A 22458-nucleotide genomic window follows, 5' to 3' on the forward strand; every position below is an offset into this window, starting at 1 on the left:
TCTTTATGCAAATTCTAAGGGCATAAAGCCGGAGATATAGGTGAATACTCCCTTTTTTTTGCAGGAAAAAAGCCTAGAATTATAAATCATCCATAATACCCAAAGAGGTGTTTATTTAGGGGTTTATTGTTGCATATGATATGGATTAGGATATATAGTCTTTCTCATTTTGTCATCTGTCATAATTTTTTTGTATGCATCCTTTTTTGTTAATATCCATTTCGTATGTCCCTTTCATTCTTATCTTCACTCATTTAGGTTCTGGTTCTCCCAACAATTCTGATGATGATCAAAAAATGAATAATTTTATAGAAAAGGGTATAGTATTTTTATTTTTAAGAGAATTATCATAAATTTTCATTAGCTCATATTTTTAGTAAATTGACAATTTGTATTGAAATATTATTTGCAGTGAAGACCAAAAGCAGAAAGTTTTCCAAGATGGTAGCCAATGATATAGGTAGGAACTAGAAAAATTCTCCTTTGCTCCTTACCTGGGACCTTATTCTATGCAGCGCTTAACTCTGCAGCAAAACAAAGCACGCTGCATTATATTTGTTAAATTAATATTCTCCTAACCATAAGTGGTGTTCCTTTGGGCTGCTTCTCTGCTAATATACTGTACTCAATTATTAACACAATTCAAGAGATTGGGCTCTTAATTTTCTCTAATTGTATATGCACATTCTTCTACAAAGGTTTTGGTTTCTATTCAGAAATACTGAAAGGGTTCAATCCTGTGAGCATTGCCGTATAAAATGGTTTTAACATAGGTTCTCAAAGTGTTAATGCTAATTCTGAAATGCATGAACAATGGTTTTAGCTTCTTGGCAATAAAGTACGTAACATTTTAATTCATGTATTTCAGCAATAAGTGTATTCTCTCTGAATCCTTGTTGCTAATTGATCTTTGATCACTGACAATTAAATTGCAAATTACTTATCAAGTTTGCAGTACATGCATAAGGTGGATTGAACCCTTCTGTTGTAAGAGCATAAGAAATAACCTTATTGCTTGGATATGGTTGTTCTGCTTTTTATTTTAGAGTATATCTGTGAAACCTATTGGTCATCTGTTTGAATGGAAATTAAATTACTTAGCAGACTTTCTCCCATTTATCATTATTTCTATCTAATTGTTTACTTGTTGTGAGATTTTACTAATTATGTGTAACAATATATATTTCAGAGTAACCACAGTGGCTTATCTCTCTTCTAAATTTGCATATTTACAGCATGTTGTCTAATGGTTATTTTCTTGATCATGTTTCTTCTTTAATATCTTCAATTTATCACAACGTTCGGTGTCAAAGGGAATTTTATAGATTTAGTTTTAATGTGTTGAAACAACATATCTGTTAATCTGCAAGTTGTGTGCAAGTCACTACAAATTAAGTGCTTCTTTTCCACTGTTACTCTTCCTGTGTCAACAGGACTGGCTTCTAGGATGCTGTGATGCCCATTCTATGTGCTGCTTTCATTCAAATGTCAAGAGAGCAATGAGGTATCCAGCCACAAAGAAGTCACAGCCATACTACTCTAGTATGGTTGGGAAATAAAACCAGAAGCTTCTCAAATTAAGGAAGTTTCTACTTGCTGTCTTTTGACTTGGCTTATTAGCATAGTAAAAAGGAAATGACGGGGAGATTCGCTCTCACAAAAACTGTCACCCACAAGCAGTTCCATGATTAAAGGAAGCACCTGCATAATGGGTAACTAACCAGTTAGCCTGTGTGGCATTGTGCATAAGTGTCTGTAAAAAGAATCCTAGAAGATGCCACAAATTTATTGATGTGTGCTAGATATGCTAGTCAAAAGTATTAGGTTCATTTTCAGAGACAAACTCTGGATGGAGATGGATGTTGCCATCATGCCACTAGTTCTCCAGCTGTGTTACTTCATGATATGCATGACACACCTGTATGCAGCACCAGTTACCTCCAGGTAAAAATCTGCTGCTTTGCCATTGTGTGCAGTCAAAAGAGAAAAAGAAATAACAAAGGAGGGAGAGAAACTGAAGGTTTGCCTCACAACTCCACCAGCACCCAGGGACACATGAGTGGCATTGGTTGGTCTGCTGCATTAAATGGCAGTGATTGATGCTGACAAGAAAAGATTACTTCCCTCCTCTCTCCGCTTGAGATGCTAGCCTATCTCTTACCAGTCAAGGTGTATGTGCATACAATGTCCATATGGCACATGTGCCTTACCAAACATCCTATCGCCGTGAGATAGTGGCAAAGCTAAATCCAAGGAAGAGCAAACTGTAGTTCAGACTCTGCTCTAATTGTGGCATGAAGGTTAGAACAATGTGAGCATTTTATCTGCAAAGTGACTAGTGAAATGTCTGACTTGGTTACAGAAGATTCTACCCTCTGGATGAATGAGGGAACAGAAGACCATTGACCTCTGGAATAAATCCACCATAAGGCTCTGCATGGATGCAATAGGACAAAGAAAATCTTTGGCAAATTACCACTTTTGAAAGTGGCCTCTGCTATGTCCAGTTGCAGTCAGTAGTAGTATTCTGCTGTTTGCTGAAGCAGCAGAAAGACTTCAAAGAGTGTAATCTTAGTTACTCTGTATACAAAGAGGAGGCATATTATCAAGAGGGCTCCTGGAGGTTAAGTCTGGCTCATGACAACTATTCATACTTTTTTTCATCAGCTTTATCTTAAGATAAGACAGAATAGCAGTCTTGCAGACTTCTGTTGGACAGTCCAGGAAGTTTGCCATGCTTTTTCTACAGGTCTTCAAATTATCCAGGACTTGTGCAAGATTTACCCCTAGGCAGGTGATCTGTTCCTCCAGCCCCTGCACCTCCAGGGTAGGCAGTCTATTCCCCACCCCATGAACCTAGCAGATGGCTGCCAGCTGGAGGAAGGATGCTGCAGAGCCATCCATTTAAGTGAGAGGACCTTGGGGGGAAACCAATTGTTCTGGGCCAGGTGAGCTTCTTCCTGGGCAGGAACAGTATTCTTGCTCTAACAGTCTAGGCACTGAAAGGAGATGTAGTGTGCCAGGTGACTCTGTGGTGGGCACAATATTTCCGAAATTTGATCTACTTTGACTTTAACGACCTCATCTTTCAGTTCCAGGCTGGGCAGCTCTGCAGTGGCTGGCATCCTTTTTTCTCTGGGCCTCACCCAACATAGCAAGGATATATTTGGAGGAAACTCAAAGGCACACAAAGATTCAGCTGTTTGGCTTGCAGAAATGAAAAAAAGCATACAAAGAACGTTAAAATTATTGTTATTTTAAGATGATATATCTCAATTTTGTGTTGAACAGAATTCATGCAACATAAAAAGAGATAAATAATAAAGTAAGCAGAAAATAAACCCACAGCAATAGAAGAGAGTTGCCAAGGGAAATAACTATTAGTTATCCCAAATATCCTCTGAAACTGTGTGTGTCATGAACATGGGGAGCCACAAGCAAGCCCTCCTCCTCAGTAGAAGGTCTTTTCTGGTGGTGTGGACTGCAGATGACTGTTTTGCTAGAGGAGATGATTAACTATATGAACTGCTTTCAAAATGGTTCCTGTAATTAATCAGGCACCATTAAATGTATAGCTAGTTAATTTTGCCTACTGATTTAAACTGCTGTTAAGTTGGTATGGCACAAATTCTGCAGGCATGGCAAAGAAGTAAAGGAAAAGAGACAATTGGTTTACCCTCTGAGTTGTTGCTTATATGCTGTTCTCACTGTGTCAGTTTTATCTACACGCTAGGCTGATATGCCCAATAATTACAATTTATGAACTCCTTTCAAGAGGTACTGTGTGAATTATACTAATTTGTCCATAACAATTGCTGCTTCTATGGCAAATGTCAGTGTTTTCAGTGAGCAGGATTAGATCACCCGCTTATGTTCTGTGGTCATGTCTCTTGGTACAATTTTAAATCTGTATTGGTCATAATTCAGTACCAGACTCTTTAGATGTTATGTTTGGCCTTCTCAGGTAGATTACTCTGATAGTGGCTGCCTATTTTAAACAAAGAGTGGTGACTTTGATTTAAAAGAATTTAATTTCTGATTTGCTTTTATCTACAGTTCATAGATCTGTGTTTAGTGAGCCACTTTCATTGAAAACACCAGTAACATTCCTACTGTAGGCATGTGTGCATTGTCCCTATCTGATGAGATCTAAAGCTTTGGGGTTTGATGCGTCCTAGATGGGATTTGTCTGGGGCTCTTTGAGAGCTGTTTGTTGTGGTGCCTTTCACTGAATACTTCCTATTGGCTGATGCGGAGTGCAATTTTGATGGGGAGATGGATTAAAATACTCCAGTAATAATGAGTGTCTTTATATATACTTCTGACCAGGTCTTCAGAACTCACTGAAATTTGCTTGCATTTTTAATATGGCTACAAATTTCTTTGTGTGTGCATGTGTCGTTGTCTGTCTCTCCTATGGCTGTCAAGGTCCTCACTGGGACCTGGGTGAATAAATACATTTTTTACCAAGCAAATGCAAAACTAGCAAAATTTTAAAAATCAGACTTGTAAGTGGCCTTTAAAAATCAACTTGTTCAAAATGATATCTAAATGTAATATGTGACCATATTAAAGTCTACACTAAATCTCTCAGAACTGGTTTTTCAACTAGCAAGGTTAAAATCAATACCATACAAACAAAACATAAAGCATAACAATTTTACATCACATAAAACAAAATAAAATTTAAAACAGCATCTTACAACAACCGGTATAAAACAAACTAAAAAAAAAAGCAGCAGCAACGCTTTCTCCTGTCTCCCCCACCACCCCACTTTAAGCACATCTAAACAAAATGATCTTAACCTGTTGAAAGAAAGAAGAGCCAAGCAAACCTTCCTGAAGATGGAATTGCATACTTTTAGACACCATCAATGAAAAGACCCCAGGAAGGGCCTCAGGTTCAGAGTGGGGCATTTGAGCAAGTTTGTATGGAAAATGTAGTCTTAAAGGCTCACCAGTCCTAAAGTATACAGGCTTCTCCAGCTATATTTGGAGTTTAGGTATCAACTAGTACAGTATGTTCTTTGACTGTTCCATCGCCTCCTCACTTTTCTGTCCAGTTGACTTGCAGCATAGTATTACCTTGCTTTATTTATTTAGAACATTTATATCCTGCTTTTCAGCAAAAAATTCTTAAAGTGGTTTGCATATGTCAAGACAGCTTACCAATATGTATGAATCTTGTTGTTTGCATTCTCAGCAGGGTTGGCTTCCCCATGTAGATGTTGTATTCTAGAGCACAGGACCAGACTGCTTCAGGTTCTGTTTGTCTCTGCCTTGTCCCCGCCCAACTAGAGGAGCAATGGTACCCTAATTGGGTCAGGGATGCTTCTTCCACATGGTTCTTCCCTCCGTTGAACAGTGCTGTTTGACAGCAGTTAGATTCCTTGCAGGTAGGGGCTTGATGGAGTTGCCCTCTGCCAATGGTGGTTCTGGCTAACTTGGCCTCATCAGTGGAGAAAAGAGTCCTTCCCCAGGAACATAGTTCATGAACTTATTTTCTATACAAATTTGTCTCCAGTATATTCCCAGTAGCCACATCCACTATTATGTGATCTTTAACTTTACAGTGTAATTCTGTGAATTTTTCTAAAATTTATCATTTTTTTGTGGTTCAGCGGTTTTTTATTCTTTTTGTAGTGTTAGTATTCCATTGTTTGGGGGAGGTGGTTGGAAAGATGCTTAAGTAAACTTGACTCAATTTTTAAAACCATTTAGTGCCAGGGAAATCATACAAAATAATGACTTACAGTGCACTACAATAAAGACACCAGAGATTCTGAGAATTTTAACTACTAATGTTCTTAACTGTTCATACCTCCAAAGAAGGTACACTGTCATACTCTGACTGCACACTTGTCACTAAAACCTGTTACAAATATATGTGTAAATGCGCATACCTTCCTTGCTTACAACTGTTGTATATGATTTCTTATTTTGGAAACCAACAGCTTAAATTCTTAGTTTCATAAACTCTTTAAAATGTGATCATTCTAGCTTTATTATAAAACTATACATTATTTTTCAGCAAAGATGTCTAGAAAATTAAGCTTACCAACTGAACTGAAACCTGAGTTAGGTAAGTGTTTGTTCAAAGCCTGTATTAATGATGTTTACAATTTTTGAAAAGGCTGCGGAAAAAGAAACACATACAGTGACCTAACTACTAAGTAGGGGGGAGTCCATTTAATTTCCATTGTTGTATTGCAGAATTTGACAGTATTTAATGCATGTGAGCAAAATGCTTTTCCATCTACTTGGAGCCACTTTTATATTCTTATCTTTTAAAACCATGGGAAATCTACTGAAATAAGACATAACATTTTCTTCTTAGGTTCTTGTTTTTTAATCACCATGTTTCACATTATTATCAGTTTGGACACTGTATGGAAAACAAGAATAGTTTAAGGAAAGCCTATATACCTCTTTTCATAGCCAGTGTGGTGTAGTGGTTATAAGAGTGTTGAGTTAGGACTTGAAGATCCAGATTCAGATCTCTATTGAGTCATTCAGCTCACTGGCTTACTTGAGTCATTCACTTTCTCTCAACCCAACCTATTCCACATGACTGTTGTGTGAATAAAAGAGGCATCAGAGGAATAACGTGTGCTGCCTTGTGCTCCCTAGAGTAAAAGCAAGATATAAATGTAAAAAATAAATTGAATAAATAGGCTGCTGCTTCAGCTACATAATATTTCTTAAGATCTAATCAATCACCTGAGTCTTAAAACAAGTATTTAATCAACTGCTATGTGAATCACAGTGGGGTGTTGCTGCAACTGTATACACAGTTTGAGAAACTTAGGCAAGAATACAAACAGCTACCTTTGAAACTACCATTACTTTTAAATATAGTTTGCTATTCTGGAGTAGTGGGATACAATTAAAAAAAAAATTTAAGTACCCTTAGCAAATGGAACTTCATAGTTCTTCAGATCATGGCCTCAGTAGTGAGGCCTTAGGTTTTAAGATCCATGGGGATATAATTGTGTGTCAGTCTTTATTGATTTTGATTGGACCATTAGCATATAAAACTAAAATCATATATACATATTAGTAGTACAGTAGGCATACGCTCATGTTTAAATCTGAATGCCTTTATGAAATCATCCTGTTTTCTTGAACTATGTCTTAGCAAATTTACGTGTCCATTAAAGCCCTTGCTGTTTTATTAAGGAAATAGTACTGTAGAGTTCTCCATCAAAAGAAAGGTACAAACTAAAATTCAAAGAGGCAGAAATCAATGTCAGGCATATCCCCTACTTTCAGTGAATTATAAGGTTTTTGGTTTATCTTATTTGTTACAGATGTGCATGTTAATCTTGAAATTTCAGTATTTCTTCACACTTTTCTGATCCTTCTGCTTTTTTGCAGTTCTTCTTTACAAACATGCTTACTAAATGCAGCAAATCACTATATAATATCAGGTTTAAAAGTCTGGTGTTCATATGAAAATGAGATTTTAACATACTGTACTTTTGAAAGGGACAGTATGACCAGTATGGCAATTTAATAGGTCAGAAATCATTTTCATACTTTCAATGGATCTAAAATCTGAACAATATATTTACATGGACTGAACTGTGTCATAAAATCTCAGTGTGTTCTTCCTCTCTCCTTCAAGATGCCTTCACTGCTCAAATATTGGCAAAGGATAGGAGGAACAATGCTATGTTCTTGCTACTTTAGCATAGAGAGTTGAGTGCATTCAACATGGTGGCTTAACTTTTCAAGGCACACTTCAGCTCCTCTTGGGACACACAATTTGGAAATCTCACTGTTTTACAAACTTGAGAAGTATTGAGTTTTTGTATAAAACTTTCTGTCATAAAAATAAAACCACAATTTTGAAAGTACAACTACACTTTAAAACTAAGCAATAAGATTAAGCAATATAACAAAATAATAGAAGCATCATCAACATCATCATCAATAACAAAAGCCCTACTGGAAACAAATAGCTCCTGATAAGCTTAATAACATCAAAAGAGATGGGCATGCACTGACCTTCTTATGCAGTGGCCTTCACAGTTAATGCTACTGCCATAGAAAGGTCCTGCCCTGTACCTTTATCAAATACCGTCATTGTGTTGCTAACGGTATGCTACAGATACACTAAAGCAAACACCCATAATTAATCTTATCTAGACAACTGTATCATACTCTACCACCATCCCCTTCCCTATCTCTCCACATTAAATACACACGTTCAATAGATTCTGTGGCTGGGTGGTCTATGAGAGTATATATTTTAAGTGTCTGGGCTCTAGTTTTTAGCTCAGAAATCTGACCTAACATTATATTGGTGTTTCAGGGGGGGGAAGTACATTTATGGGTTCATCTAATTTACATAAGCAAATAGATCCTCTGTCCTAAAGTTGCAATAACTAGCCTTAAAAAATAGTGAGAACTATTAATCTGAACTAAAAAAGAAATCAATAGCTCTCTGTGTGTAAGTGTGTATGTGTATGTGTGTGTGTGTGTGTTTGTAAAAGAACTTAATATATGTTTACAACATTTTCCTCCATAGTGCATAGCATCTCATAAAACTAGTCAGAAAGAAAATGACCAAGCTGGTCTGAGAAACGGCGCATCATGCAACATTATGATATATATCTTTTTTAAAAAAAATTACTTGATCACAGCTGTGTTGTCCTATCTAAAAGATAAATGCAATTATGATAAAGTATGGTATATTCTGCAAGCCACTTTTCATGTACAGATACATAGATTCACTTCCTTGTCGATACTTGTAGACCATGATGGGCATATATGTGTATGTTCAAACACATTTCTTTCACACTTGTTACTTAAGTGTTCACCTAAGACATGCAATGTGTGAAATGGACTTAACTGTAGTGAATTGAGTTTTTATAGACGCCTTATAGCTAAACTGTCCTTTAAAGTGAAGATGGACTATTTTTCATTGTGTTTAAATTAATATTAAATATTTCAGATGTTAGAGACAACTCCTTCAGCAGATCCAGGAGTTCTAGTGTCACCAGCATTGACAAGGAATCTCGAGAAGCAATTTCAGCTCTTCATTTCTGTGAGACTTTCACACGAAAAGCTGATACAGCACCTTCACCCTGCTTGTGGGTTGGCACTACGTTGGGTACAGTTTTAGTCATTGCATTGAATTTACCCCCAGGAGGAGAGCAAAGACTACTTCAGCCAGTAATTGTATCTCCCAGTGGTATGTATTTCACAAGGCAGAGTTTAGAATGTGCAAAATACTATGTGCTTTTAATTCTTAATGTGGTGTTGTGATTATGACAGCCATCGGCACAAAAGCAAGAAGGCCGTTTGTTGGCTTCTTCTGGCGTATTTTGCCAGAAAAGTGAACTTTCTTGTGAGAATTGTGTTTGTTGGCTTCTCTTATAGTGCTAAAGCTTATATATAATCAGGTATATATGAATTCAACATAATCCTTTTCATCTGTAAAATTTCATTTTCACATGTGTAAAAGGAAAATAATATATTTCATAAACTGCAATATTTCTAACCATATGCTTCAAGTAGGTTGTGCTTTGTATAAATGGACATGTCATCTTGATTTGGAAGCACAGGATTAGAAAATCTGTAGATTTGGCTATCCTGTACAACAGCATTTGAGGGCAATTGTGAGCAAGTCCTTTCCCCTGAATTTTATTATTCTTTATCTATAGATTTCTGTATTGTTTTCTCCTATAGATGGAAAGGACCTCTGAGGGATGCCAGAAATCCTGCTTTTTTAAAATTCTCCACCACCCCCCCAAAAAAAGATAAGCAGGAACTGTAATTTGTGTAAATAAAAAAATTCCTTCCAATAGCACCTTAAAGACCAACTAAGTTAGTTCTTGGTATGAGCTTTCGTGTGCATGCACACTTCTTCAGATACACTGAAACAGAAGTTGCCAGATCCTTCTATATAGTGAGAAGGTGGGGAGGGGTGTTACTCAGAAGGGTGGTGGGAATGGGAGATAGGCAGATAGCTGCGAGAGCCTGTTGACGACTCTTAACGACTGTAATAGGTCTTACAGGAAAAGGCAAGGGGTGAGAAGGTGAGAAATGGTATAGTCATGTATAGTGAGATAAGAATCCAATGTCTTTGTTCAACCCAGGTTTTTCCAATGGATTCTTATCTCACTATACATGACTATAAGACCTATTACAGTCGTTAAGAGTCGTCAACAGGCTCTCGCAGCTATCTGCCTATCTCCCATTCCCACCACCCTTCTGAGTAACACCCCTCCCCACCTTCTCACTATATAGAAGGATCTGGCAACTTCTGTTTCAGTGTATCTGAAGAAGTGTGCATGCACACGAAAGCTCATACCAAGAACTAACTTAGTTGGTCTTTAAGGTGCTATTGGAAGGAATTTTTTTATTTTGACTATGGCAGACCAACACGGCTACCTATCTACTACTGTAATTTGTGTGTGTGTGCTGCCATCATGTTGCCAGCATTATCTTATTTCAACACAGGGTTAAAGAAAGAGAAAAGATGTATGAACGAAGTAGTTTGATCCAGACATGTGATTCATAGAGTTACACTATATGTGGGGGGTGGGGAGAGACCATTTTAGCTACTTTTCTCTCTCCATCATCGCCCCTATGATCTCTGAAAATCTGTTATAGTGGTTTCAGCAACTGACATGAGTGCATAAGAATAAAAGAGCCCTACTGGATCAGATTAAAGGCCCAGCATCTTATGCTCACAGTGACCAGCCAGATGCCTATGGGAAGCTCATAAGCAGCAACATGGGGAGGCTAGAGGAAGAAGGAACGGGGGGGGGGGATTCCTTCCTCCAGCATAGACCCTCTGCTGGATCTCAGTATCTTCTGCAAACAGGAACTCTTTTTTTTACAGAACAAATCCAAGGCAGTATTTCATTAAAAAAATGAGCTTCCAAACATAAGTACATATAAATGTACTTTCATATGGGTTCTTCAGTATGATCCTTCATTAAAAGAACAAGTTATATGCTTACATGTATTTCTTGAAGACGGTTTCAGTAAGGACCCTTGTTTAGGAGTGACCCCTAAGCACATTCTACATGTCATGGTATTATGGAGGCAATAGTTTAAGAGTGCTTTATAAATTAGGGATACATTTCCAGTTTATTAGGCTGGACATGTTTTTCTTAGTCAAAAATTGTACAGATATTTTAGCAAAGTTCTCTATTTCTGTATCCTAGGAACCATACTAAGGCTTAAAGGGGCAATACTGAGAATGGCTTTTCTGGACACTACAGGATCATTAGTTCCACCAGCATATGAACCCTGGAGAGAACCCAATGTTCCTGAAGACAAGGACGAAAAGGATAAGGTGAAGAAACGCCGGCCTGTCTCAGTGTCTCCATCCTCCTCTCAGGAAATCAGTGAAAACCAATATGCAGTGATATGTTCTGAAAAGCAAGCAAAAGTTATTTCACTGCCTTCACAGAACTGTACTTATAAGCAAAATATAACAGAGACTTCATTTGTCCTTCGTGGAGATATAGTGGCACTGAGTAACAGTATCTGCCTTGCTTGTTTCTGTGCCAATGGACATATAATGACTTTTAGGTAAGATATTCAATACTATAAGGAGGCAATATAATCAGTATACATGTGTTTGCTGAAAATACATAAAATGTACAAAGACTTTAAGAAAACAAATGTTATATAGGTGAATAAGACTGCAACTACACAGGGAAAATGAAGGATTTGTTGGGTAAATAGTGTTGCAGCTGTAATATATTTACAGTATTAAAATAATATACTTATTCTATTATTATCAATTTATTTTAAAATACGTCAAACAGATGCTGCATATTTTATCTGCAACAGAGCCTAGAACAAAGGATTCTTCAGTTCACACTGAAGCTGTACAAGTGATGGGGAGAACATGCAGTCATAATATGCATACTTCATATGTAACCTGTATGCAGGACTGCTGATGAACTAGCCACCTGTTTACCTATTTATGTGATTTAATGCAGTTTTTGAATGACTTTGAAGCAAAAGATAACTTTTGCCATCCCTTTGCTACATGCATTTTTCTTCTTTTGGCTTGACTAATTAACATTAAGAATGCAGTTCACAGCTATTTAAAATCATTTTGTTTGGAATTATGACTTAATAGGGCTCTGCTTAAATATCATTAAAATCGTGGCTTGTGTTAACCATAGTTTAGAATCCAAACAATACTCTGCGGTTCCAAAAATGCCATTACTGCTTGTTATTCTCTTGATGATATGGTGCAGTGCCTCAGCTGCAAATTTTGCCAGTTGAATCATTGTACCAAGCCATCGTAAGCCAAAAGGCTGCTCAGTGGAATGCTTACACTAAAGGGAAGTCACAACTGATCTTTCCACTCCTCTGCAGCCCCCTCCACCCCTGAAAGGCTGCTCCAGACAATAAAGGTGGAATCTCAACTGTAGGGTGTCTCATGGAAGGCTGCAGTGGGAATGCCACCCCAAATTAGGCAGAAGACTCTTGCTGCAACAGATTGAATGCTAGCTGTGGAGCTCCCCTAATGTATGTTTCCTCAACCTGATTTTGGGTGATTCCCCATTCTGTGACAGCCTCCCATGATTCGGCCCATACTGTTCTGGAGTGACTCCTGGAAAGAATGGGAAGGAGGGGAGAATGATCAATTCCACAAGTGGTCTTGGGCTTGCAGAACCTTTGGATCTGACCCCATGTTTTGTTACCTATTTCAAACAGTAGCTTATTCTTACTTGCCAGCCAGATGTAAACTAGTTTGTCAATTTAAACATCGTGTTAACTTTGGTTAAACCTTTTTGACCAAGATTTAGTATGATATCTGAAGAAAACCAGTATCAGACGAGCTTGCTGTGATTGAGAGATTGTTGTTTCATTTGTCAGCTGATAGGACCGGGAGAAAGGAAACAGTTGTCTGCATCATGAAAGGAACTGTGCCCACATATGCTGAGCATATCTTTGGGTGGCAGCTGCTATTGCCATTAAAAGTAGAGGCTAAATTTTACAGATCTGTCTCTCAAAAGTGTCTGCTTTCCAGCTAGACATGACTAAATTTGAATTTAAAACGCACAGAAACAGTGTGAACAGAGGAAAAGTAGGAGGGAAAGATTTCATATGGAGTTGGATTTCTAGGTCATCATCTTCCCTCTATGGATTTATGGGGCATGTAGTATTAGTTGCAAGAGTTTGGCTTCTTTGCAATGGTATTTTTGAATTACTTAAACTTACTCACCTGCATTAACTAACTAACCTGGGATCAGAAGCTTTGAGTGGACTGTGCTGGAACAGAGATGCAGGCAGGGTGCCTCTAGGGAGGAGGAAGATTGCCCAGTGCAGGAGACAAACCCCTGGAGGAATGTGGCACAAAAAAACAGGACTTTCAGGAGCCATGCTGTGTCTCTGGAACTACAAAATTGGTTCCATTCCCCCATCTCGAACACCAATTCTCAGCCAGAGGACCAAGTGCAGTGGTTGCAAACCTCAAACATACCAAGGTGGTAGTGGAAGGTACAGTGTACAGAATGATTCCTGTCACTCCCCAGAAAAGGAAGAGATTTGTAGTCGTGGCAGGTGACTTTCTATGGAAGAGGACAGAGGCAGCAGTGTGCAGAAGAATAACCCATAGTTTCAGTTGTCTCTACACAGTTGACTCTCTATACTCTACATGCACAGAATATGGGAAACAAGCAATTAGAACTTGATCACTTAATGCAGGGTGGCAAATATGACCTAATAAGCTTTACTGAAACCTGGTGGGATGAGACTCATGACTGGAATATAGAAATTAGGACTACAACCTGCTCCAAACGAATAGATCAAACAAGAAGGGAAGAGGAGTAGCATTATATGTTAAGAAAATGTACACTTGTGAAGAGATATGTGACTTGGAACATAGAAGGCAGATTGAGAGAATATGGGTAAAAATTGTAGAAGTGACCTTACTAAACATTCAAAAAGGAAAGGTATAGTAGTCATGGGAGACTTCAACTACCCTGATATCTGTTGGAGCTCAAACTCTTCCAAGAATGCAATTCCTCAATTGCCTATTTCATTTCCAATAGGGTGGAAGAAGCAACAAGGGGGTCATCTCTCTTGGACCTGGTCCTCACCAACACAGAGGAACTGATGGACAAAGTGAAAGTATAGGGAACCTTGGGAGGAATTAATCATGTCCTTTTGGGTTATATGATACCTAGCTACAGGAAAGCTAAGTGTAATGGGACATGCGCTCTCGACTTTAAGAAGGCTGATTTCAAAAACCTTGAGGAACTACTGTGTGAGGTCTCATGGTCAGAAATACTCTTAAGAGAAGGGTGTCCAAGATGGATGGGAGTTTCTTAAATGAGAAATATTGAAGGCATAGACAGTTCCAACAAGAAAGAAAAGGGAGAGGCACCTAAATAAATGAATGCGGCTTCATAATGAACTTACAGATTAGCTGATATGTAAGAAGTGAATGTATAAGGGAATATATAATAAATGGAAGAAAGGAGAAATCACTAAGGAAGAGTATACATGAGTTGCAGGGAGGTCAGGCAGGCCAAAGCTCAGAATGAGCTCAAGCTTGCAAGATAAATTAACAACAGTAAAAAAGGTTTTCTTTGGCTATGTTCAAAACAAGAGAAAGAACAAGCAAGATCCTCTGATTGGAGAAGACAGAGAAATGCTATTGGGTGACAGAGAAGTGCTCAATGCCTGCACCCAAAAGAAAAGCAGTGCCCAACCTGATGGTGACAGAATAAACGATACAAGGAAGGAGCTGCAGCCAAAGATGGGAAGAGGTGGTAAGGGAACACCTAGCTACTTTAAATGAATTCAGATTTCCAGGGCCTGATGAACTATACTCAAGGGTACTAAAGGAAATTTCGGGAGTAAACTCAGAGCCTCTGCTTATAATCTTTGACAATTCTTAGACAACAAGTGAGGTCCCAAAAGACTAGAGGTGGGCAGTTGTCCCCATCTTCAAAACACGAAAGAAAGTTCCAGATAACTACCAATAGGTCAGCTTGACATCAATACCAGGAAAGGTCCTAGAACAGATAATTAAACAGTCAGTTTGTGAGCATTTATAAAAGGACACAGTGATTACTACGACCCACCATGGGTTACTCAAAAACAAGTCATGTCTGATGAATCTCATTTCTTTCTTTTTGATAGTTACAAACTTTGTGAATCAGGAGAATGCTGTGGATGTAGTGTATCTTGATTTCAGTAAGGCTTTTGACAAATCCCTGTGATATTCTTGCTGAGAAACTGGTAAAATGCAGACTGGACTAGATGACTGTTAGGTGGATTTGTAACTGGTTCACTGACCAAACCCAAAGAGTGCTCACTAATGGTTTCTCATCATCCTAGAAAAAAGGAACATGTGGAGTTCTGCGGGGTTCTAAAATCTTTATAATGACTTGGATGAAGGTATTGAGAGGACAGACTCCCATGAGAGGTGGTGGACTCTCCTTCCTTGGAGGGTTTTAAGCAGAGGTTGGATGGCCATCTGTCATGTATGATCTAGTTGAGATTCTTGCACTGCAGGGATTTGGACTAGATGACCCTCAGGGTCCCTTTCAACTTTACAATTCTATAATTCTATATTTTCCTAAACAATCTGCATTGGCATATGCCATAGAGCTATAGAGTTTGTTTATAGGATTCTGCAAGTAGGTCAAGACTGTTTGTTTGTTTAAAATAATATCATTTTGTTCAAATAAAGAAGTATACAGTGGTGCCTCGCAAGACGAAATTAATTCGTTCCGCAAGTTTTTTCTTCTTGCGAGTTTTTCGTCTTGCGAAGCACGGTTTCCCATAGGAATGCATTGAAAATCAATCAATGCGTTCCTATGGAGACCGTCCGGGGACAGAGGGAAAGCGCCGCACGCCTTCCCCTCTGTCCCCTCTTTTGAAGCAATGGGCGGAGGGGAGAAGATCGCTTCTCCCCGTTGCCGCCCCTTGGTTCAAAAGGGGTCCGGGAAGAGAGGGGAAGGCGCGCACGTCTTCCCCTCTGTCCCCGGAGATTGCGGGGCTGGCAACGGGGAGAAGCGATCTTCTCCCCGCCGCCCCTTGCTTCAAAAGAGGTCCGGGGACAGCGGGGAAGACGCGCTGCGCTTCCCCGCTATCCCCGGAGCTTGCGGGGCAAGCTTCGTTTTGCGAAGCAAGCCCATAGGGAAATGCGTCTTGCGAAGCGGCTAAGAAAACGAAAAACTCCTTCGTCTAGCGAGTTTTTCGTCTTCCGAGGCGTTCGTCTTGCGGGGTACCACTGTACAGGAATTCTAGAGTGTGCTGCCAGAAAAGACTCAGTACTGGTAACTTGCAACATATGCACATTTAACTCGTGTCCATCTGCTTTACACACTTGGCAAAAAAAATTACAAAGGGATGGGCATCCTAAGGGGGTGGCATTCCCATCCGCCACTAAACCCTATATGTTTTGACTATACACGATTTTGGCTTTATGCACTATCCCTGTAACGTAACCCCATCATAAGTTGAATGTCATCTCTATTGTGTTTTAATATTCTGATACAACTTGTACCAAAATGATAAATTTGTTAAGCTGCTTTTTGATCAGCTTATACATCCAAAATATCAAAATTATTCAAACATAAATGGTATTCATGAATATCTTAGATCATATTTCTTTGACAAATGTCTTTTCCAGCCACCTATGAAGTTGTCCTTAGTTTCTGCCAATCTTTTGTCCTCAGCGGTCCTGTTCAAAGAAGAGTTGGTGTTTGTGACCTATAAAATAGGTTCAAGCTCATACCCTGAAGATCACCAACTCCTCTGTTTCATGATCACGAAGAATGACTAACACAATATGCTTCACAATACCCTTTGTATACTATATCTGAAAAAGTGCAGTGAAGTTTAACAATTCAGAAGACATAATTTGGCCAGCTGCTATATTTTTTCAGTATTGTAGTTTACCTTTTAAAGTGTTTTTTATTTCCAGGCAGGACTTAGCAGCGGTTCTAGTCATTATCTATAAGAAGAGACTCTGTTCTTTTCCCCCCTGTGATACATCTTTTAAAAGCATCTGCTAAGTTTAGTGGGGTCTGTGGTTGGTGTTCCAACCTTGGAGTTACTGAATGAAATGTGTCCTAAATTAGAAGCACTACTTGGATTTTCTGTAATGTCCAGGATCTGAGAAACTTTACAGCTAGTTCTGTGTGCCCAGTGGGGCTTTGCAATTGCATTGCTCTAAAAACATCCCCCATGCTACATAGAAAACTTCTTTTGAAACCGATGAGGCTCCAAAGTAACTTATGAGACCATGGTGTGAGGGTAGAGGGCTACTGTTCAAAAGAAAGTGGGGAATGTATCTAATGATTATGTGGCTGGAAGGCAGCTCATGATACAACCAAATTCTCTCTTCCCCTCCTCATCCTATTCTCCCCCAAAGCCCCTTGAACAGTGGAAGCAGTGTTGTACATGGTTGCAGTATGAGAGGAAAATCGCGTAAGATCAGGAGGGGAAATTCCCTCTTCACACTGTAGCCCCATACAACAGTCTTGCATTGTTCAGGCAGTCCACAAACCTCTAGAGAGTGTTTTCAGGAGGCTACACTGGGGATGGCGGGAGAGAGTTTGGTTGTATGAACTGTCTTCCAATCACACACTGCTTTCCCCTAGATGCAACTCAAAGTCATAGGAGCCAACTCCTAGGGGCCAAGGTCCTCAATAAAATATTTGAGGAGGCCAGACCCCAACAAAGTTGATGGGGTTTCATTGAAATGGTGTGTGTGCATTGCATCATGTGTGTGCATTGCATCATGTGATCGATTATGTGGGGTGGGGCTTACTTGCCCCCCCAATACAAAAACTGGCTCAGAGAGCTAGTGTGGTGTAGTGGTTAAGAGCGGTAGTCTCGTAATCTGGGGAACCGGGTTTGAGTCTCCGCTCCTCCACATGCAGCTGCTGGGTCACCTTGGGCCAATCATACTTCTTTGAAGTCTCTCAGCCCCACTCACCTCACAGAGTGTTTGTTCTGGGGGAGGAAGGGAAAGGAGAATGTTAGCCGCTTTGAGACTCCTTAAAGGGAGTGAAAGGCGGGATATCAAATCCAAACTCCTCCTCCTCCAATATTTTATTCAAGTTGGTACCCCTGCCCAAAGTAAATATAGCACCTCTTTGCATCTCACAGAGCTTTAAGTGTACATTTAATAGTTAGATTCTTTGTTTGAATGTTTCTATTGTGTATAAGATAGAATATCAACATCTTTTTCACAATGATTTTTCATGCCCTATTTAAAAACACAGAATAAAATCCCAAGAATCAAACTGGCTACCATTTTTGGAGACGTACAATGCACCAATTAGATTATATATATATATCCTTATGAAAAATAGTTTGCATACATTTATATTTTTACTCTTTCAGTTGTGGAGGACTTAGGGTAGGTGGACTAGGAATCTGCATAAGCCTACATAGTTCTGAAAAATGTAAGCTTTTTTTGGGGGGGGGGGGTTAAAGGCATTTTATGCACTCTACCAAGCTTTAGAAAATAGATAAAGTGCTCATATCCCACCTTTAACATTTTTTCCTTTCTGTTTTCTTAAGTTTGCCAAGTTTAAGGCCGCTGTTGGATGTATATTACTTACCGCTTACCAACATGCGGATAGCCAGAACATTTTGCTTCACCAACAATGGGCAAGCTTTGTACCTTGTATCACCTACAGAAATCCAGAGAATCACCTATAGTCAAGAAACATGTGAAAATCTGCAGGTAAAGTATAAAAGATTCTTGCGTAATTATTTTTTAATGTAAAAGCATTATTTGAAGAATAGACTACTTTTGTCTTTTAATTTATAGCTGTTGTTTTGGAAGGAGAGATGAAACAAGTCCAGATGGGTTTCTCTAGCATGGAAAAGAGACCTGGGGGCAGGGAAATAGAATTGAATCAGATTTTTTTTTCTTCAGAAAAACTCTGTGTTCTCACAACCCATATACATTTAGTTGGGCTGTAGAAGTTGCACCTGATCAAATGCATACTGAAGAGATGTCTTCAGTATAGGTATCAAGTGCCCTCAAATGGTAGCAGGCAAAATCACAGCTCCAATGCCATTTTCAGGTCCCCACCCTTGTTTGCAGAACAGTTTCGTTTTGCATCTTGACTCCGTCTTCTCTGTTTCGTCCAGGCTTGTAGCTTTCTTACTTGTCTCTGTCAGTAGCTTTAATAGTTAGTTTGTATGTGTTCCGTTAAAAAAAAAAAAAGAGGGACAGAGCCATTCCCTCTACGGTTTGAATTTCCCCATGCTTTTTCTAACCGCTAGAAACAGCATGGGAGGTGACTGTGGAGCCTAAAAGGGAGCCCCGCTGGATCTGTCTCACTTCCACAAATGGAAGGAGGAACAGCAGGTCAGGATACAACCCACTTTTAGTCAGTACAGAAAATTGTCAGTATGTTTCTGTGTGTCTGTTGTCAGCTTAATCTTTAGTTTAATACATTCAGTAAGACCAAATGTAAAGTATTTATTTGAAGGCAGTGTATTGTAGTAAGTGAAGAACATTTAACGTTGAAGAAAGTGAGGCAAGTGCAGAGTTTAACCGCAACTCGAATTTCCATCTGAGTTAAAGGTGATGTAAAGCTATCGTTGCGACTTAACAACTTTTCAGTTAAGCTAATGCATGCTAAATTGTTTGAAGCAAAATGATAAAATCTACAGGGGGAACAGTATGGGCACTTTGAAGTCAAGTGAGAATACAATGAGAGTGCATTAATAGTACTTTTGTCCTTTGTTATGAAATCCAAATAAAATTTCAGATATGACTGAAAATGGTTTTTCTTTGAAGGAAATGTTGGGTGAACTCTTCACACCAGTAGAAACACCAGAAGCACCAAACAAAGGGTTCTTCAAAGGCCTATTTGGAGGTGGTGCACAATCACTTGACAGAGAAGAACTTTGTAAGTTCATTACATTTTTTAAAATAAAAGAATAGAAAATGAGTAGAATATATTTATTGAGTGCAGTCCCAAGTTGTAAAATGAAACACAAAAATATTAACTAGAAACTAGAATCATAGAATCATAGAGTTGGAAGAGACCACAAGGGCCATCGAGTCCAACTCCCTGCCAAGCAGGAAACACCGTCAGAGCACTCCTGACATATGGTTGTCAAGCCTCTGCTTAAAGACCTCCAAAGAAGGAGACTCCACCACACTCCTTGGCAGCAAATTCCACTGTCGAACAGCTCTTACTGTCAGGAAGTTCTTCCGAATGTTTAGGTGGAATCTTCTTTCTTGTAGTTTGGATCCATTGCTCCGTGTCCGCTTCTCTGGAGCAGCAGAAAACAACCTTTCTCCCTCCTCTATGTGACATCCTTTTATATATTTGAACATGGCTATCATATCACCCCTTAACCTCCTCTTCTCCAGGCTAAACATGCCCAGCTCCCTTAGCCGTTCCTCATAAGGCATCGTTTCCAGGCCTTTGACCATTTTGGTTGCCCTCTGGACACGTTCCAGTTTGTAACTAAGATTAGTGCAATCTATTTCCTCATATTAACTACTTGTATATCATTGTACATACCTTCCTGTTAATATGCCCATTATCTGAGGACTATCAGTTTTCTGAATTAGAGTAGAATATTAAAGATAAAGCTTTTTTCTAGTCCTATGCAGAATTACTTATTAATTTATACTCAATGGTATATATTGTAGTCATAATACACAAGGCAGATTACAATATTAAAACGGCAGATAAAATGAATAATAGGTTGGATACTGACTTGCGATTACTGGAGTTTTGCTGGCTCAGTAGAAAGATTACTCCTGATGGTTACAATAAATCTAGGCTAGACTAAAATCAATAAAAACCAACAATAAATAAAATAACATAGTGTAAAAAAAATCAACTAAGTAGTAAAGTTACATAGTTATAAAATTACAAAATGCATAAATAGCTGGTCCCTTAGTCCTGGTCTAATATCTAATCCACAAGTACTTGGCAAGAACAAAAAGGCTGATATCAACACTGAAGCAGCAGCTCAAGATGAAAAGGCATCATGCTGGTTGGAGCTGTTAGGAGCTGCAGTCCTCCAACATCTGGAGGTTTTCCATCCTTGGTGCAAGAGAACTATCCTACCTTTGGAGTTAATTTTTAATGTAGTATCTCATGATGCAATGCTGAGAGACCCACCCACTTTATAGACCATCAGAGAACAGCAGACGTGTCTGAAAAGAATACTTTATAATTTATCAATCTTTAATGGAACAGATTTTTTAAAAACAACTTAATACATCAACATAAAGAGATGTAAAGTGACAAATGCAGTAAATCTCAAGGCAAAATGATGCAATGACATCTCTACACATCAATTTCTGGCATTGTAGTCATGAAACCAATAGTAAGCTAAGCTGGCACTCACCTACCCAGCTATTTATAGCCCAATTTCCATACAGATTCTCAGTACCTTCCAAGCTCATTGCAAACCAGAAACGAAAAAATAATTGATTGTATCAGAATAGTTTGGTTTTTATGTTAAATATGTTGTGTAATCAATCATAAGATGCACAACACTTTATTTTCTTTTAGTTTTATCCAAAGCTTATGACATTTCCACTTTTAGTATTGAGATCAGCTAGCTAGTGACCATTTTTTGTATGCAAGGATCCTGAATAGAATCTGGTTGATTTTCTTTTTTCATATTCAGTTGGAGAATCAGCTGCTGGAAAGGCATCAAGGAGCCTTGCCCAGCATATTCCAGGTCCTGGTGGTATTGAAGGGGTCAAAGGAGCAGCATCAGGAATAGTTTGTGAATTGGCACGAGCCAGAATAGCACTAGATGAAAGAGGACAGAAGTTGGGAGAACTGGAAGAACGAACAGCAGCCATGATGGCCAGTGCTGATTCTTTCTCAAAGCATGCGCATGACGTAAGTAAAGTGTCAACATGGTTCCCAACTATGGGCATGGGAAAGATTATGGAATAAAGAATGGAGATTTACAGCCTGTTATACACTAAAGGAAAATCTTTTGAAAATGTTTTACAGGTAGTACATAACTCCCAGAAAACTATCCAAAATGTATAAAACAAGATCTAATGCATGCTGGAGGTGTAAACAGGCAGAAGAGACACTGTTTCATATGTGGTGGGGTTCCAAAAAAATTAAGATTTGGGGGAATATTATAAATGAGGAATTGAAAAAAAAATGTTTAAGCAAACTTTCATAAAGAAACCAGAAGCCTTCCTCTTAGGCATTTTAGATTCAGATATTCCAAATGTAAAAAAGAGAATATTCTTATATGCTACAACAGCAGCAAGAATATTAATTGCCAGAAATTGGAAAGGAGAATTAGTACCAACAAAAGAGGAATGGCAGGATAAATTATTTGAATATCTCGAACTGGCAAAAATGACGGAGACAATTAGGAGACAGCTAAACCCAAAGTTCAAAAAGGAGTGGGAAATTTAGAAAGAATGTTTTTAAAAAACCAACAACAGTGCCCTCAAGTTAAAACCTAGACATGCTTTGATTAATTTTCACA

General features: G+C 38.7%; 1 protein-coding gene and 1 long non-coding RNA gene across 9 annotated transcripts in view; one reads left to right on the top strand and one right to left on the bottom strand.

Annotated features, from left to right (window-relative positions):
* Positions 1 to 22458, top strand: part of STXBP5 (syntaxin binding protein 5) — a 122738-nt gene that overhangs the window by 91493 nt on the left and 8787 nt on the right. Inside the window, exons 20-27 of one of the 5 annotated variants that reach the window (XM_083496259.1) lie at positions 259 to 318; positions 413 to 460; positions 6032 to 6082; positions 8960 to 9199; positions 11184 to 11553; positions 18532 to 18697; positions 19766 to 19877; positions 21625 to 21845. In XM_083496259.1, the coding sequence (XP_083352385.1) occupies positions 259 to 318; positions 413 to 460; positions 6032 to 6082; positions 8960 to 9199; positions 11184 to 11553; positions 18532 to 18697; positions 19766 to 19877; positions 21625 to 21845 (1268 nt within the window). The remainder of the gene's footprint in view (positions 1 to 258; positions 319 to 412; positions 461 to 6031; positions 6083 to 8959; positions 9200 to 11183; positions 11554 to 18531; positions 18698 to 19765; positions 19878 to 21624; positions 21846 to 22458) is intronic. The other 4 variants (XM_083496261.1, XM_083496260.1, XM_083496262.1 and 1 more) reach the window with 4 other exon arrangements.
* LOC310703756 overlaps positions 11263 to 22458 on the bottom strand; it is a 32226-nt gene continuing 21030 nt past the window's right edge. For 2 of the 4 annotated variants that reach the window (XR_014524345.1, XR_014524347.1), the window contains exons 3-5: positions 20701 to 20771; positions 13226 to 13322; positions 11263 to 11393 (exon numbers count right to left, since the gene is read on the bottom strand). This is a non-coding gene — a long non-coding RNA (uncharacterized lncRNA). Of the gene's footprint in view, positions 11394 to 13225; positions 15006 to 20700; positions 20772 to 22458 lie in introns of all 4 variants that reach the window. The other 2 variants (XR_014524344.1, XR_014524346.1) reach the window with 2 other exon arrangements.

Source organism: Podarcis liolepis (genome assembly GCF_965112155.1).
Source record: "Podarcis liolepis genome assembly, chromosome: 3".
Lineage (NCBI taxonomy): Eukaryota > Metazoa > Chordata > Lepidosauria > Squamata > Lacertidae > Podarcis > Podarcis liolepis.